General features: G+C 48.4%; 1 protein-coding gene across 1 annotated transcript in view; it reads left to right on the top strand.

The window, feature by feature from the left end:
* The window catches only part of RTN1 (reticulon 1), a 114,634-nt gene that overhangs the window by 54,586 nt on the left and 41,640 nt on the right, over nt 1–18,408 (top strand). Inside the window, exons 2-3 of the mRNA XM_085315063.1 lie at nt 5,032–5,775; nt 9,431–10,213. Coding sequence (XP_085171189.1) covers nt 5,032–5,775; nt 9,431–10,213 — 1,527 coding nt within the window. The remainder of the gene's footprint in view (nt 1–5,031; nt 5,776–9,430; nt 10,214–18,408) is intronic.

Below are 18,408 nucleotides of genomic sequence, written 5' to 3' on the forward strand. Positions count from 1 at the left end.
CACATTTCCTAAAATAAGAGGCAATTTTACCGATGGCTTTATATCAACCCCTATGGAAACATGGAGTTGCATTAAATCCTAGTAATTAGCCATTTTGAGCTGTCTTCAGTGGTTTTTCACTCTGCAGTTGTCAGGAAAATTAGGATTGCTCCATGCCCTGCTAATGTGAAATGCCTCTCCCTGCTCACAYGTGCCCTGCAGAACCCCAGTAAGAAACGTGTTTTTTTTGATCTCACCATCTTTTGCAAAATCAATGCAAAACAAACAAACAAAAAGAAGTATGGGAGCAGCATGGAGCACGTTTTAAATTCAGCTTTTGCATTTGCTTAATGCCCACTACAATATTGGGGTTTTTTTTGGTATTATTTTAAAATGTGAGGTAATATTTTTGTGAATGACTGTTTTCAGGGTTATTTTCACTTTCTGATTTTTCAGCAGAAAGAATAGGATGATATTTTCCTTGGCTCTCTGAATAACAGTAGCTGTACTATGAGCTCTTTTGGCCTGCTATAACTTCTGTTATGAAGCACCTGACACAGATGCATTATAAACCTTTTCACTGCTTTATCGATCAGCATTACTAAGTGCTTCAAATGCATTTGCATCTGACATAAAATATGGGATAAAGCAGAAATGCAAGCTGCGAACACCACCATGAATGCCGGTCTGAATGCATTTTCAATTCCCTCTGACTATGTTTGTGCTTACTCTCTAGTAACAGTCTTGGAACGTTTGCAAAAATTGGGGTTTTTTGCTTGCTGAAAGCAGTGTGATCGTACATTTTTCGTAAATGCCCAGAGCAGATTGCATRGCAATCTGATCCAAAGCCACACAAAATCAACGGATTTTTTTTTCCAGTGAATTCAGTGAGCTTTAGATTGGGCTCAGTGAGCACTGAGGAATCATCTAATGAAAGAATAGCCCTGAAACCTCATGATTTAGACAGCTACTCACCCAGCACAAATAGTAAATTACAAACAGCAGATCCTGGCAGCAACAGGCATGAATAGTCTGCAGTCAGCAATTCACAGCCTGAAATATGTTGGCATAAACAATGCATCAGATAATTTCAGCTAACCAACACATTTGTAAAAATCCAAGCCTGTTTATGATAATTTAAAAAAAGAAGGGGGGGGGCAAATTCAGCAAGAAAAATAACCTGCCCATTTTTGGTTTACTGATCATTTAAAAATAGCTTTGGGGATCTGAGGCATGTGTGTATCAGCCTAATCAGCCCTTGTTTCTTYTGTGTTGCTTTTGCTGTGGCTTTGTGTTCTCAAATACCTCTGCTGATGAGACTGAGTCATTTGGAGCAGCGAGGACGAGAGGTGCCTGCAATGAGTTACAGAAGGAGCCTGATCCTGAGTGAGCAAGCACGAAAATGGAAGGTGAAGTTCAGGGTAGATGGATGTCAAGTTATGTAGACCAGGGGAAAGGGGGAAAAAGGCCCAAACTCATATATATAAGAATAGCCTCTGCAGTGAGCTCTACCACTCTGAAACAAGATCTCAGGCTGATAATAAATATTCTTATGAAAATTCTCTGCCAATCTGCTCTTTTGAGCTGCTGCTGAGCAACGTGAAAACACCCGTGAGGGACCTGATCATTCTGTCTTTGCACGGGGCTTGGATTTTTGCATGCAAAATGCAGCAAGGTTTTGCAGTAAAATAAAGCCTGGTGTCACTCACCGAACAGGGTCAAAGGGGGCAGGGTTGGGGGGCAGGAAGGAGAGAAGAAACTGCTTCAGGGCTTACTGAATGAGCTGCAGGCGCTTAGTGCACAGGAAAAAAATAGCTCTGCCTGTGTGCTAAAGATGGTGTCATCATGCATGTGCAAGGAGAAAGAAAGTGAGTGAACGCCAGCAGCACGGRAACCTTCATGCTGACGCTTCCCAGCTTCTGCCTTTGTGGCTGGACCACCTCGGCGTGGGTCAGCGTGCCGGTGGCTGCCGGCCTACCCCACCTCGATGTGCACCAGCTTCCCCTAACACAAGCCTTGCTCCTCCTCGCCCCTCTACCTACCCGCTGTACGGGTCTGTCACTCCATCTCCTCCTTCCTTATGGGGCGTCTTTTGTTCCCGTAGTCAAAAGCTGTGCTTTGTGTTAGCGCCTCAATTAGAGAGCGCCCATCATTTGTAATTCAGTTAGCAACGTCCTCAGGAACTTAAAGCATGACAGAGGGAATTAGCGGCAATGTATGAAAATGATGCCTGGGTGGGGGTGAAGGTTTAACTGTGTTCGTGCCAGCACACTTTGCAGGCGATGCACATAGGATGTGGCTTGCCRGGCTTCTGGAAATCACTGGATGGGGATGTTTAATCTCTGCTCTGGTTGTCTCMCAAGTTTAGCATTGCTACAAAAAGCAAAAGTGAAATCTAGAGCTGCTTACCAGCTTCCCGTTTCAATTTCTTTCCAGCAGAAATATTTTTGTAATGACAATTTTCCTTTGAGCAAAACTCCCCTTGTTCTTTCTACTTTAAAAAAATATATATTTTGTTCATGGTTTTTTTGGGGGGGAGGCTCTTTATTTTATATCATACAAAATGTTTTGCAGTCTTGAATAAGATTGTCCCATAGTGATGCTTTTTACCTCCTGAAGTGTTGGAAGAAGGTGGGCAGCTGGGCAGTGATCTCCCCAGCTCAAGAAGCAAGGGAGAAGGGGGCAGACGAGCTCTACTTGCCTGCCCAAGGATTGACCTGAGCTAGAGACTCCCAGTAGGAGAAACTGGGGAAAAAGGTGACCTAGAATGTGGGGAAGGATGTTGGTCTTGGGGGAGGGGGGGCTGGAGGGGCTGGGTGAACCAGGGACCCTCTCCCAGATCTCCCAGTAGGGTCCAATCTAGCTATGACTGGTCACTATTCTGGAAGATTTAGGCTAGTGCAAGTTTTTGATCTCTATGCACAGGTATGTTTTATAGCAATTATACCCAGGAAGTCAGAGAAGATGATTTAAAATGGCTCTTTGTGGCCAAAACACTATTAAAAGGGTATGACATCATGCTAGGGTTTTTAGCCCACAGTAGACCTTTGTTTCTGAAAATKAAGTTTGTGGGGGCCGTCACGTTCTCACCACACTGCTCATTTCTCCTGTCCACATGGCAGGTGGTTTTCTAGCGCAGGAACAGTCTTGCGTCTGGCTAGCGTGCTCAGCACCGTACTGAAGTCAGCAGCTCAACAACGCCGAAGSAAGGAGGCCTCCCTGGGCGAGCGGCACCGCCAGCTTTCCCCATGTTGGGGGCCTGCTGCATCTCTCCATAGGGAGGAGGGCGCAGAGGTGGATAACCTTGGGGTTTTTTTGGTTTCCCATTTAAATGTATTTGCAGACGGAGCTAAAGCCACCACTGAAAGTCTCAGGAGAGCTCTTGGCCGTCTCTGAGAGTCAGGATGGGAGTCTGGGTCACATGTAAGGTTTGGGAAGGGAGGTGAGAGGTCAGTACTACACGCTCAGTTTCTTGATGAGGCCTCCTCAAGAACGCTGCAGGATTTGGGGAAGGGACTATTCAGGACAAAACCAGGGCTTCCGGGTGCGAGGGGCACGAGGAAGGCTAGGGGTCTGACCCTGAGCRTACGGTTAGTTTTTCCCGTCAGCCAGAGCTCAAAGTTTGGAATTCAAATGTGGAAAAAGGCAGTGACTTCTTTGCGTGTGAGCATAGATGTAGTAGATGTTTTCATGTTACTTTCCGAAGACGAAGGAGCTCTGTGAATACCAAGCATCTCTCTCTCTCTCTTTTTTTTTTTTTCCTCAGCAAACATTTTGTGAGCAATTGTTTATTAAACTTTGACATCATGGTAGATTTGTGCTATTGTGGGTTACTTTGGCTCTGCTGCGTTCTGGAGAAGATACGAATAAAGCATAAGCGTTGTTCTCTCTCTCTTTCTCTCCCCCATCCATGTTTTATAGAAAGGAAAACAAAGCACCAAGGTCTCAAAACCAGCATCTTATGCTGGTGCCTCCATTTTTTACGTAGGCAGCCTGCTGGGATAGTTTGAAGCTGTAGAGATTTATGTTGGTGTCTGTCTGGGAACTGAGTTCCCTGAAAATCTGGGCCATAAAATTCGCATTCAGAGATGTTGGAGACTTGTACAAACCACCAGCCAGTAGCCAGGGCTTCTCAGCGTGTTGGGAGATGAATGCCTTTTTTGGACACTCACAAACTGAATTATTTGTAATTAGAAATGAGGAAGAGGCAGGGGTCTCTAAGGTGAGGAAGCTGGTACAGCCTTGGTCGGACTGCTGCGTCTCGTTTTGGGCTGCACTTTGGGAGAAATAGGAGCCAACTGGCAAGAGCTGAGAGGAAAGAAGTGATGAATAGGGGGAGCTACAAAAAAAGATCCATTGGGAAGGACCAAGCAAATAGAGCCACCCTCCTCTAGGCATCAGATAACTATCTACAAATATGTGAGAAGGAAGTTGTGAAGGGAAGGGGGGATTATCTATTGCCCAGATTGGATGGACTGAACAGTAATGGGCTTAAACAGTGGCACAGATGGTTCAGATCAGACACAAGGAAGAATTTGGAGAATAAGGAGAGACACTGGGCAGTGACAYCCTGGGACACACTAGAAGGGAGGTTGTGGGGTTGCTGTCTCCAAGATTTTTGTGAACAGAGAGGACAAACCTCTATTGGGAATGACGTGGCAGAGCTGACAGCACCCCATGAAAAGGGACAGGCTGGAGGACTGAAGGTCTTTTCCAGCCCTGTGATTCATCAGTTTGCTGAGGGAAGTGCAAGGAATGGTGGCAGGAGTCATTCACGTAGGGTTTTCCATCTCCTAGCAGCTACATGGGTTATTATAGCTATTTTAAGATACAGCCCTAGCTGKGGCTCTCATTGGATGGATGGGCCACTACATTGCCCAAGCACATAGTAGGAGGCAGTTCCAAAGTTTTTGCAAGCGAAACCAAGTCTGGTACATGAATCACAATTAATGACCCTAAAATGAACAGGGGATGAGTATGGCTTTGCAGAAAGACTAACRTGTGCAGTCACTTGTCTCTTCACCGTGTGATGTTTTTGTTCATTTGTTGTAGATGACGTGGCCTCGTCGCACCTCTTTGACTACGGCTCCACCATGGCCACAAATGGAGGTGATACCTCCTTCTACACGTCTCTGATTTCGGACGTCCACTACACCACTCCACGGGACTCCACCTACTTCACAGGCATTTATCAGCAGGAAAACAGTCCCATTCCCTGCTCGGGAAGCACGGAAGGGTTTAATACATTGGGGCATCCTGTTCAAGATGTGACTGGATTTGAGTCCCGCGGCTTGTTTAGCTCAGATTCAGGAATAGAGATGACTCCTGCAGAATCTACCGAAGTCAACAAAACCTTAGCAGACCCCATGAAAGTAGAAGCTTATAAATACATGGACATGAGTAGATCAGAAGAAATAAAATACCAAGAAAAACATGACCCAGACTCAGAAGCCAAGAGCCCGGACCTTATCAGTAAGTATCAGGGAGTATCAGCCAAGTCTGACCCAGCTGCTGAACCTCTGAGGATGCCTTTGGAGGGCACAAAGGCAGCCAAAGAGCAAGACCCACTTGAAGATGAAAGATTTGGTGATCAGCACAGTGCCTCTACAGTGACAGCCCCCGTGAAGATCACACTCACTGAGATAGAAAGCACGGGGGAGCCTGCCAGTGAAGAAACAAGTCCAACTAAACCAGAAACTGGCCTGAAACCGAGCCATGAGGTGGTTCCAACAGTGACCGTGTCAGAGCCGGAGGATGACAGCCCAGGGTCCGTCACGCCACCATCATCTGGCACAGGTAAGTCAGCCATGGCCCTCGRCACCTTTCTTCGCTCTTGAGTGAGTGAATGTAATCGTAGCCTCGTGCGCTGGGAAATTGTGGGTTTGTGCTCTGCAGGGTGGACTGCACAGYGTCTGGGTGATGTGAGCTTCAGGTAATGGGTCTCCAGGTCTGGGACGTTTGAGATGTCTCATCCACACGGATCTGGTGTCCAGGAAGAGCTCATGCTGCAGCAGCAGGGGATCCAGTAGGTTTTCTCTCCTCTGCCCAGCCACTTATTTTTATGACACAGCCTTCCCAGGGCAAGCTCATGTCGCCTGTCTGTACCTCTGTGTGCATAGTGACGATGACAGAGCTGAAAAAACATGGCAGGAGGGTGCTTGGACCAGGCCAYGAACCACAGTCTGCCTCTCGAGGGCCAAGACCTTGGGGGTGCCCCTCTGGAGATCTCTTGACTGCCCACGTGCCCCTAAAGGAGATGGGAGCTGTGGGACTTGAGGGCTGCTGCTGGCTGGGTTCATTTTTATTAGTTTTAGTGGCTGTTTAACTCTTTTTCACCTTTGCAGAAAATCAGGTGGAATTGTTAAAAATAAATGCTGGAATTGTTAAAAAAAAGTTTTCAAGTGGAAGCACTTTTAGAAAGTGTTGACCAAGGAAATGCTTTCACCTCATTTACAGACGGGGCTGGAGGGACACAGKACAAGTTTTCTTTAAAGACTCCTGATTCCTGCTGTTGATGGAGGGAGGAAAGCACCACAATCCCTCATTTTTTCATTTTCTTACTGCACGTTTGCTGCAGTGGTATACGATACCTATTCCTAGTTGCCCATATTAGGTGCCACTAAAATATGGAAGTAATTGGACATTTCTAAAAGAAATAAAGCAGTGTGAAAGGAAGCAGAATTCTGAGACTYGAAATTAAATTTTCAGTGTTCYGGATGAAAATCTTGAAATTTCAGAATAAACATTCCCAAGATGAAATTTGCATTGTTCTGGTGATATCCAGAAACATTTAAAAATCAAATGGAATTTCCATCGAATGGCCAACTTTGGAATTCCAACCCACGCTATTTCTTACCCTTAAACAAGCACCTAGTTCCTATCCAAAATTGAGTATGCATTTACACGCCTCTCCAAAAAAGAGATTGATAGATTCCCCAGCAGCTGTGAGTTCATACTACCTGTATTAGCAAGAGTTTTTAGATAATAGGCTTTAAAGAGTCACATTTTTCATCTTTAATTTGACTGGGTGATATCACATGCTACTTCCAAGTTATTCCATTTTTTATTGATTTACACTTGTTACACTRGAAGGTAGTTAAGAACGTCAGGCACTAATTGTTATTTATTCTGTCCTTAACAACTCCAGCCTCATGATTCTGGATAACTTTATCTCGTATTAACGTGTGAATATTGTGGGATCGAGGCTCAAGGCTRCTGCATTGCCAGGAGGCATCAAGTGCCCCGCGGGCTTGCCAGCATGGGAACGATGGTCAAGGGGGCAAATCAGTCCCCTGGCACGGTCCAAACGGCCCATGGGAGCCYGATGAGGTCCCACCATGCCATGCTGTGGGGCTGGAAAACCACAGGGAAAAAGCTGGAAAGCTCACGTGTTGTGGTAAAGAAAGAAGCAGGCATCTTCCTTTTAGAAACTGGCTCTTCCAGTGCAATTTCCCTGGATTTCCCACCCTTCCTGCAGCCAGGGATGCGCTGTGCCCTGCTTTTGTAAGTTAAGAAGAAGTTAAAACCTGCCTTGCTGTTTCTACCTAGTGACCTAGCAAAGCCACCACTCCTAGATACCCCTCAAAGGTGCTGGAAAAGCCAGCTGGAGCCCGTGGTTGTCCTCCCTGCCTAGACCAGGGTGTTGGAGAGCTGTTTGCTTTTAAATTAACGGTGATGATCTTTCCATGCAAAGAAGACAGGGGTTGTTTGTACGCTGCATCGGTGCTGAAAGTCAGTGGGGATTACAGGCTTCGCCCCAGCCGGCAGCAAATATGACCCTCGGCTCCTGGCCACAGAGAACTTTCTTGCCCCCAAGGTAAATGTCATAGCCAAATATTACAACCTGCCGACATGGACCAAAACTGGGTGAACTGGGGGAGTGGAGGGTTGCTGCGTGCCAAGGGCTGATGGTCACAYGTACGGCTGGAAGAGTGCCAGGTTAACTCATCGTCGGTCAGGGCGGAGAGAGAGTAACGCCGGGCTGTAATGCCGTGGAGCTGCCCAGCTTGCACGTGCCTCGCTGCAGCCCCAGGGAAAGGATGCAAAGGCTCTTGTTTAGTGTGTCTAACTCAACAGAAACTTCCTGGCACGCTGACAGCAGCGTGTCCCCAAAACCCCAGGCCTGTCTGCTGCTGGGCTCCAGGTTACAGAACGGCTTTCTCGTGCGAGATGGACGTGTTGCAGAACGGCTGTGCTGTCAGAGGAGCTGCAGGCAAACATACGCATTGATGAGACGTGGTCAAGGATTATCGGAGCAAGACTGTGGCAATGGGACCTGTATTGGCAACCGGGGCCAATACAGGCACCCACACCAAAACTACCGGGAGAGGGGGGCTCGTATTTCTTGTCCGTCTCCCAAGAAGATGGAGTGGCTGCCACAGCTTTAGGAATGACATTTGCAAACTGCACGTGGAAAAATGCTTTAGGATAGTGAGGAAGGATTAAACGTTAAACAAAGTTAAGTAAAACGTCTGCTTACTTTAATACACATGGCTGGTTTGCAGTGACTGCATCGCTGGTGTACGTGTTTTGATTAGAAAGGGATGCAATATGGAGAGCACCAAAGAAGGGAAAGCCCAGGGGAAGAAAGGGGTTGGATCCAAGAGGTAAATGGTTTGGTAGCATTTTATTTTTAACTCAAAGGTAGCAATACCTGAAGGTTGATCCAGGTTGGAGGCTGTCTTGGCCCCTTATTCAGGCCCCTTGTTGTAAACACAGGCAGTGGGCACAAAATGGGCAATTGGCCCCCAAAATTTTCTCTGGCAGCCTGCCTGATCCTAGTTCCACCAGCTGGGTTGTCCCAGCCTTCTCCTTTCTCTTCGTCCTCCCTTTCTCTCCTCTCACTCTGCTGCCTGCTGGACATTGCTCGAAAGAAGGTGGCAACCTCCAAGCAACCAGGCAATACCTGCAAATCTTTGGAGATTTTTAGCTGCTAAACCCTCCCTGAGCAAGCACAAACTGGGAATTTTCTAAGTAAAAGAGTTTTCAGAGTAAATGGCATTCAATGCTTTTATAACGGGCAAAAGGGTCTCTTTTTCTAGCCTTGTTCTCAGGAACAGCTGAGATAAGAGCAAACAGACAATTTACCCTCTCCTGCCACAAAAAAAAAAGCCTGAGAAAAACTTACTATGTGTAACCTCGGGCCTAAAAGGTTAGTTTGACAAAATTTATAGAAACTAAATGTGGACTGTTAAAATCGGAAGTGTCAGAAACCCGCCAGCTCCTACCAGCCCCGTGCTGATCCCCAGAACAGGCGCCGATTTGATGGGCGCAATTAGATGCCGTCACGTGTGGCCCGAGGCCACGTTCCTCGCGCGTGGCACTTTTCCTGGTAAAAAATCACATTGCTGAGCCAGCCTAAGCAGCCCAAAGTTATCATTTTTAATAATGTTTTTTTCTTTCTTTCTTTCTTTCTTTCTTTTCCCCCCTTCCCTCTCTTCCCGGGTGGCAGAACCGTCCGGCTCCGAGTCGCAAGGCAAAGGCAGCCTGTCGGAGGACGAGCTTATCAGCGCCATCAAGGAAGCGAAGGGCTTTTCCTTCGAGGGCTCGGCGGCGCCGCGGTCGGCGGTGCTTTCGGCCGAGAAGCCCGAGCAGCGGGCGAAGCCCGGGCGCCCCGCCGTGCCCTCGCCCCTCGACAACGAGGCCAGCAGCGCCGAGTCGGGGGACTCGGAGATCGAGCTGGTCTCGGAGGACCCGCTGGCGGCCGAGGAGGCGCCGCACTCCAACTACATGACCTTCAGCCACATCGGGGGCCCCCCGCCGTCGCCCGCCTCCCCCTCCATCCAGTACAGCATCCTGCGGGAGGAGCGCGAGGCCGAGCTGGACAGCGAGCTCATCATCGAGTCCTGCGACGCCTCCTCGGCCTCCGAAGAAAGCCCCAAGAGGGAGCACGACTCCCCCCCGATGAAACCCCTCATCATGGACATCATCAAGGAAGAGAACGGCTCGCGGGCCGACCCCTCAGACTATGAAGTAAGTAAAACGACAGAGAGCAGGATGAACAGGGAAAACCTGGCGGATTCTGCGTCCTACCTGAAATGCTCTTTTGTCGCGCCAAAAGCGAGCGCCGAGCCCCCGACCTCGGCCGTCAGCACCGAGGAGCTGAAGGAGAGGGTCACCCTGAAGAAACCCATTGAAGAAACCGCTGTGAACCAAAGCAAAGTGTCTTCCAAGGACTCTGGGAAGAGAAGTCCCTTGGCTTCGCCCCTGCTGCCGTTTTTAAATAAGCAGAAAGGTAAATGCAGCTGTTCCCGTTACTAATGAGCGTGTTTTCCTGCAATGAGTGTGGGGAGGTGCAGGGAGGGTCTGCTTGGGACACGGGAGGTTTAGGGAGTGCAGAAGTGAGCGTCGCTGCTTCATGGCCTAGCGCGAATCCAGGTGCAAACGCTGCCGGTACAACGCGTCGCCGCTGGAGCGCGTCCCGCGGGAGCCCGGGGGGCTCTCGCTCGCGGGGCCCGTCCGTAAGTGGTCTTGGAGATGCAGCAGCGAGGGGGATTAGCCGGCGATAGTGTAGGGGCTGTGGCTCTGGGATGGCCCTGTCCGGTTTCCAGCTGGATGCCATGCTTTGCCATCTCGGCAGTCTTCTCCCCACTCGGGCCCGGCCCGGCAGCTCTGCTGGTAAAACTCTCCCGGCAGTTCTTGGGGAGCTGAGCACCAGGTCCACCGCGGTGGTATCTGACTGCTGCCCAGGCCAACCTTGGGTAACGCGAGAGACATCACTTCCAACCTTCCCTTGCTTCTTTTTCCCCTTCCCCTTAGATTAAAAAATGCCAACAACAACCAGTGTTTAATCTGCTCCGATAGGTTTACAAAAAYGAGGTGAAGGAAGCGCGTGGTGCAGCGGGAGCAGAACGGGGAGAGAGAGACTTTGGGTGGCTTTGTCTGTCCTCAGCGCTGCAGGAGTAGGACTTGCAAGAGCATGTGTGCTCCTGCAGCTGCGTAAAACTCGGACACGGCAACGTGGGCGCAAGCTWGGTCCTGCAAAGGTTTAAATGCATAGATACTGCTAGGAAGGCGCAACCTTGCTTTTAGGACTGAGCAGGAAGCCCCCAGCGTGTGGCCGACTCAGACACCAGGGACCTGGAGGAAACATAGCAGCAACTGGCGGTTCCTCCCATGAAATATCCCTTGCCTTGCACAGCGAAGCGGTGCAATCAGTGAGCTGGCTCTGCTGCTCCCAGGAACTGGGGAGAGCTGGTTTGAGGATGTGTGTAGGAAAAGGAATCCTTCAGAGGCAGAAAGGGGTTGGGCTTGGCTGCTCCGGCTGCTTCTGCAGGCTGGCACGGCTTGAATGAATCGCTGTGGAGCCGGCTGCACCCCCCCACTGCCCCCATCCGTAAGAATGAGGGTTTTGTGTGTGCTCCCGGGCCTCTGCGGCGCTCGTCCCCGCGCCGCGGGGGGCCAGCACCCGGCCGTGGGCTGTCCTGCACGCAGCGGGCAGCATCCCTCCGAAAACCACCTGCCCGATCTGGCTCCGAGAGGGGAGGGTGGTTTAGTAGACAGCTAGGGAGGAGGGTTGGGCGTTGGGCTTCGGTCATCAAATGTGAGCGTTTCAGACATGAATACATCAGACTTTTGGAGGATGGATACCATGTTCTTGCTGCCGCCGGAGAGCCCGTGCTGAGGCCAGCAGAGATGCGGGAAGCTGAGGCCTYTCTTGCAATTTGCATGAGAGAGAAGGGTGCTGTGCATGGTTTTAAAGGTGGTGKTTTTTTTTCTTTTTTAAAAACACGTTGGGCATTTGCAATTCAGTGACCGGCCGTTCCTTTGTAAACCACAGGTAGGCAGATTGAGATGGGGGGGGGGAGGCGGACCCCAGCCCTGATTCTTAGAGAGCATCTTTCTTTCCTCCGCCCACATTTGACCGCGTGATGGCCTGGAGACATGGCAGAGCCTGTTAAGTGGCACACTTTTCAAATGGATTTGTCCAGCGCTGTGAACCCGAGCGTGCAAATTGAGTAAGAAAAACAGCCGGATCTTGAACTAGCACAATGTGCTGAGGAGCAGACCGCAAGATCTGCAGCGCAATAAGATATGGTAATATTAATGCTATTTTGGGGATGATGAATTAATAGCCTTAACAGGATGAATAAGAAACATATGATTATTGCTCCTAGGTATGTTTTTCTGCCTGGTTCTCTGGGTTTGCAGCCTTGCACTGCACACATCTCGGTGCTCTCATGGGCAGGATGGGCCCCAACCATTTCTCTCCTCCTTCCCAAACTCCGCTGTTGTGGAATTGGTTCAGACCCTAGAAGCTGCAGGGCTGTTTGAATTTGCAGTGGTTGCAGTCCCCACTCCTGAGGCATCTTCCCTGCAGTGTTGGCGACATGTCCCAGCTGTCCTCTGCTACGAGGCTGCATCCTCTGTGCTCTGCTGGGCAGAGGACTCAYGATTTGGTCTTGGATCTGGGGGAAGTAGTTGGAGAATATCAGCAGGGTAGCTAAATCTCTGCTCTGCAGCTCCCATTGCAATTTTTGCAAGGGAGACATTTTCTTATCAACAAGCTTTGCTGAAAAATCCCTAATGCTGCCTTGCCAGCCTCCCTTTCGGAGGGGTCTGTCGCCCTGGGAGAGAAACTCCCTTCCAGCCCATGTGGACACCTTTGAGCAGTGTAACCTGAGAGCCGAACATCTTGCTAGCGCTCAGCTGAAGCTGGCACAGCTACACACAGGGTGAATCCAGCCTTTCCTGTGCATATTCAGATTTTTCAAGCTGGCTTTTGCCTCTCATTTACTCTCTGTCGTTGCTTAGATGCTACCAGGGGCTTCTTCTCGTGTGGCTGTCAGCAAACCCCATGCGTGTGAGCAGACTCTCTTTCTGTGTCCTGGCGAGGGTGGACATGCAGCAGCTATTACTCTTTGGTGCATGGAGATCCATTTTGGCGGGTGCTTTKTTCCCTCAGAGTACCCCAGTGTCCTATCAAAATGCTGTTATCCAAGACTGAAATGTGTAAAACTGTGTCCATAAATTACACGTCAAACAAGTGCCTCCTGAGCTTAGCCAGCCCCTCATGGAATCAGCTTTGCTTTCTTTTCTTTTTCTTTTCTTTTTCTTTTCTTTTTCTTTTTCTTTTTCTTTTTCTTTCTTTCCTTTTTTTTGTAAAAAGGTAGAAATTGGTGTTATTCCATTGATTTTGTTAAAAATATTTGAATTTGAGACAAATTTCCCCATAACTCTTGTGGGACATTGTGATTTACTTAAATCCTCAGCCCTCGAAGGCAGGTGATTTGCCAAGACTCTTAGCTTAACTGGCTTTTTGAAAGATATGTTTGCCTTCAGTTTTTCTGAGTACAATATGAAAGCAAGGACAAAAATGTAAAGCCCCTTAAAAAGGTTATTGCAAAAAAATGTTTTGCTTTTTAAAGACAGTTTTGAAGTATGGGGAGGTGGGCCCAAGGAATGAAAATGTGGATGATAGCAGGGTCCAGTTTAGACCACCCTGTAGTCACTGGTGCTTGCYGTGTGGGACACATGGGATTTGGGTGCCAGTTCAGCTTTTGTATTGAAGGCTGAGTATGGGGCTCTCCTGACCTGTGAAAGAAGAGTTTGTTCCTCACTTGGAGATTTCCCAAGGGGCTGAACTGACTGCGAGAAACTCTTCAGCTGTGTTTCCAAGTTATCAGAAGTGARTCTGCATTAAACAGCCTGGTGGGATCAGAGCTGCCCCTTGGGGATCACCCCAAGCTCCATGAGGTTGGAGCTCCATCAGCAGTCAAGGAAACAACSAGCTCACTGCTGGAATGGGGACAGAGAATCTGCATTATAATTATCTAATATAATTACAACTAAGATAACACTAACAAGATGAGACTATTTAGTTGTTAAAAGATGGAAAACGGAAAAAAAAATGCTGTTACCTGAACAGGATATAGTAACTTTCTCCATTGCTCCCCTTTTCACCCTCAGCCTATGCTGCACACTTGTCTCAGCGAGCTTGGCATCACAGAAATCCCCGCTGGTGGCTATGGGACCTGTTCATGAGCACGCAAAAGCTCTGTAAGGCTTTCAAGCCCTAACAAAAACACCTCCCTGAAAGCAGGTTGATGGAAACAGATTATGTTACCTSCATCATTTCCTGCTACCTCCTTGCTACACATTACCTTGGTAGTGTTACATCACCCCAGCATGTCATTAATAAAACAGAGCCACAAAGGATGGTTTTAGCAATATTTGCAGCATTCTGCTGGGGATTAACCCCCCCATCCCTATAGCAATACTCATCCTGAGCTGAGGTCCGTGCTAGCACAGTGTTTCTGGAGATTCATGGGGAATTTATGGGATCAGGTGAAGCTGCTTGCTGCACCTGGCTGTACTTTTGACGCCTAATGTTAGATCATTCCATGGCCTTTGGCCAGCTGGTAGCCAGGGATATGTAATTTAAAAATGGTCAGCCCTCAGCTTCATGTGTAAGTGTTAATTATTTCACAAACTGGTAGTGGATTGAGAAGTCTCTTAGCCCGGTCCATAGCATTAAATATACTTTGTGGTGCTTTTTAGGTGGCTTTGCCCTGGGCTGGCAARACAGAGCTGATTTTGAGTGCACACCCCATGAAATCAGTGGAGAAGCTGCACTATGGGAAATCACAGCATTCAGTCAGGTCCCGAGAGCAGCCTTGTTGACCACGTTGGTGTCAGCCCATGGCTTGCTTCCTCAGAGATCCTTCCAGGGTGTTTGCTGGGCTTTCGGTAATCTCTGCCATTCCCCCTCCAAAAAACCAACGTGGAGCACCCCAAGCGGACGCCTGGTTGGTGCAGTGATAACTCAAAGTCTCTGCTTGCCGTCTGTTGCCATCCAGTGGCAGTGATAAAAATGGGCAGTCGCTTCCTACTTCCATTTTACTTGATGTAACTATGGTGTTTTGAAGGAGTGGAGCCATTCCGGTGCCCTGCCAAGCAGCCTTGCTCGCTTTTCTGCGAGAGCAGAGAGACCAGGTTGCTCATAGTGATGCTTGCTTTGCTTTGGCCAGAGCAGCGCGGTCACTGCCTCCACGGCTGTTACCAATTCCCTTGTCCCCCATGGGGGGAAAGGGAGAAGGCAGGGCTGTAGCAAGATATTTGCTGCTCAGTTGTCGTTGTCCCCGCGTCTCTCCCTCCATCTCCTCCCAGAGGTGGACACAAACCTTACACAACAGGGCTTGAGCCCCTCGRGCTGTGGCTCTGCAGGAAGGAAGTTGTCAAATCTGTTTCTTTGTATTTTTTTGTAACGCTCAACCACACAGAAAGAAGATTAGCAATTCATGTTTTCCAGTATTTGTAACAAGGAATGTGGATTTTTAGGTGCGTTCTAAAAAAAAACCTGTCTTGCAATAGCTCAGATTTTCCCAAACTGTGGAGAATACAACCATATTATTTCGTTTGCTTCTTGCTTTCCTTTCGATTCTTGCCGACATTCTTCTGTGGTTAGCCAGGCCTGTATGCATGAAGCTTACTGTGGGCATYTCTTGCAAATGCTTGGGCTGAGGTACACTCCGGGGATGTCTGGAGTCTCCCTCCAGCTCTCTGCAGATTCATCTGCAATGGAAAGGGAGAGGATGATGGTGAAGGAAGAGGTGTGGGTCTCTGCTGGAAATGCTGCAGCCCTGAGAATTGTTTGACTAGGCTGGTTGTTTTTTTCTGAATCTAGATGCGCAGCCAGAGCTGTATGTGTGTGTGTGTGAACACTCACTTGTCTCTGAACCATCCAAAACCCCTCTTCGGTGCTGTCCCAGCAATGGCTTGCCATGGTAAGTTGGGGCAAGTTCCTGGCCTTGCACAACCGTTCGTTTTCTGTAGTTTCAGCATGTCACTTTTAGTTACAAAATACTAATGAAATATATCCATAATGTCACTTACATCTGCTCTTCTCACTTCAATAGTAAGTTTTACCTCTGGCATTACCATGTTAACCGACTTCTGCCCAGTGGGGTATATCGTTATCCTCTACATTTACTTTCCTTTTTTCTTTGTTTTCTGGCAGAATTCAGGGTAGGAAAAAGCAAACCTAGCCCTGGTTCTGTGCAGCTATGCTGTCAGTCACACGCTAGAGGGCACAACCAGCAGCGCCCGGGCTCCCAGCAGGGTTTCCAGCCAGGAAATGCAGTCAAGTAAAATCCATCCCGTAAAATGCTTTCTTCTGCAACACCGTCCTACGTCACTCTACTAGGAAGCRTCCTGATTTGTCTGCCCTCTGACAGGTCTTTTTAAACATTTGGTTTACTTGATACTCTGCAAGCATATGTCCTTACTGCACACTCTTCATGGCCACTCTGGCTCTCACCACGCAGGAGGGGCATCGAGGCGTATGGCCACCCGTGTCTACGTGGTAGCACAGCGTCTCCTGGGCTAAGTCACAAGCCACAGTCAGGACCACTTCTGGCTTTGGGGTGACACTGGAGGGAATCCCATGTTCACAAGCTCTTTCCCCTCTTCCCCAGGACCTTTTGTGCAGCCCCATGGTGTCTGGAGCTATCACACAGTGCTATTTGACATGGAAAAGCAAAAAGCAGCATGAGCTTTTTCACTCGAACCTCTGTATCTACCTCTGCTTGTTGCCATGGAGAAGCTGGTTGAACGTGGTTTCAAGAAGAGATTGTTTTTCAGTAGAGGTCTGGGAGGGGCCTCAGTTAYTGTGAATGGTTTTTGTTCAGCATAACGTTGTCTGCATTGCGTTAGCACATCCCTGCTGTTGGAGGAGTCACCAGTGAGGCATTTTTCCAAGGGAGGGGGATGCTTGGTAGCGTGATTTAGCAATATGAGGCTCATTTCTCGTCTGCGAGCTTTCAACAGGCTGGCTCTGCAATCAGCGGCAAGCCAGGCTGAGATTTAAGCATAAGGTAATGTTAGTTTAATATTTGAGTGCCATCTGCTGTAAGTGCCTCCACACTCCAGCCCATCTGTTTTGCTTGTTTCAGTTTTGCTTTTTATAGGGCTCCRGTAGCTCTGCATCCTTTGGAAAGTCCCTGCTCGGAAAAGGTGTGATGGGAGGAGGTTGCTGCCCGGGATCGGAGCAGGCTGCGCCTCGGTCTGCATAAGTGCACGGCCCTGCATTTCCTGCAGGCAGCATTTGCACCTCTTGGTGCTGCTGAAGAGGCAAGGTAAAACCTGCTTGGAGAGGTAAAAACATGAATTTGAGCCTCGCTTTGGCACAAAATCTCAGAGTAAATTAGTGAATCTCAGTGTGTTGTTTCCTACGTGGAAGAATTTAGGTTAGAAGGGACCTCYGGAGGACTCTGATTCAAACCCTTGCTCAAAGTGCTAGGTTGTTCAGGGTTTCATCAAATTGTCCATCTTCTGGGCAAAGGCAGAGATTGGTGTGCAGCTGATAGTCGGAGCCTGCAAATCCGAGGGGGTTCCTAGAGGCGCTAGGAGCTGCAGGCCTGCACGCAGAGTCAGGTACAGAGAAGATGCCATGCAATATAGCTTCATAGAGAGCAGGGCTGGCAGGGACTTAGAAAGGTCCAGAGGGCTCACCTCCTGGCCCAGAGCCAGGACCTGTGATAACTTGTTCTTGACAGATGCTTGTCACCTGTTTGGAAAGGCCTCTGTCGATACGTCCTCCACCAGCTCTCGAGTGTCTATCGAAAATGGTTATCGTTCTTCATTCAGCTGGGGAAGCCCAGTGGAAAAAAATGAAGTGAATTACGATAATCTTGCTTTGAGAGATTTGAGAGACTTCCTACTCAAATAGTTGAATGCCAGCAGAAGTGGACTTGCTTGGGTAACGCAGACTGGATGAATATAGAGGGACTGTTTTCTTAATTTTGTTTGTTTGTTTTTTTCTTAAATATGGATTGAGCCTTTTCTCAATCTCTTTCCCAAGAACAATAAGCAAATATTGGGAGAAAGAGATCCCAGAGTGACAGCTCACAGCTTTTCCAGGAACGTTCTGGATTCTTCCCGAGCCAACATGTCTCTTTTTCTCCTGTGTTGTCTGACCCCACAGCCCATTCTAGTTCAGAAGTCTCCTCGTTCTCTGCTGTATGCGGAGAACGGCCCTTCTTCTACCTACCTCCTTTGGGAATGGTTAACTTGCATTCCCAGTTGCAAACCAGTGAGTAGGAGAGAATACAGCTAAGATRCTCCATCCTGCTCTTCTCTGCCTGCTCTGATGCTGCCGCTTCTTTAGTTTTGTGGCCTAGCAACTCAAAGTTATGAAAAAAATGGCCAATTGTATAAAACATAAAAAAACCCAAAACAAAACAAAAATTAGTTTTAAACAAAAGTGACTGTGGCACGCAGCAATGCAGCTAGGAGTGAGAGGCGATTTCCTTACTGCTAATAGTTTTATAYGAGAGATTTACCTTTCTTTGGTATACTCTAGAGATTTCCAGTTACCTTCCAATTGCGTTTTTGCTCTGTTTAAAGAGTCTAAAACGTGACTCTAAACMTACGACAGGACAGAAGCAGCAAGCTGTGATGACGTGAATCCTACAGACGCATTCAGATGGT

This window comes from Rhea americana, unplaced genomic scaffold (assembly GCF_003343005.1).
Source record: "Rhea americana isolate MKP2758 unplaced genomic scaffold, rheAme1 scaffold_42, whole genome shotgun sequence".
Lineage (NCBI taxonomy): Eukaryota > Metazoa > Chordata > Aves > Rheiformes > Rheidae > Rhea > Rhea americana.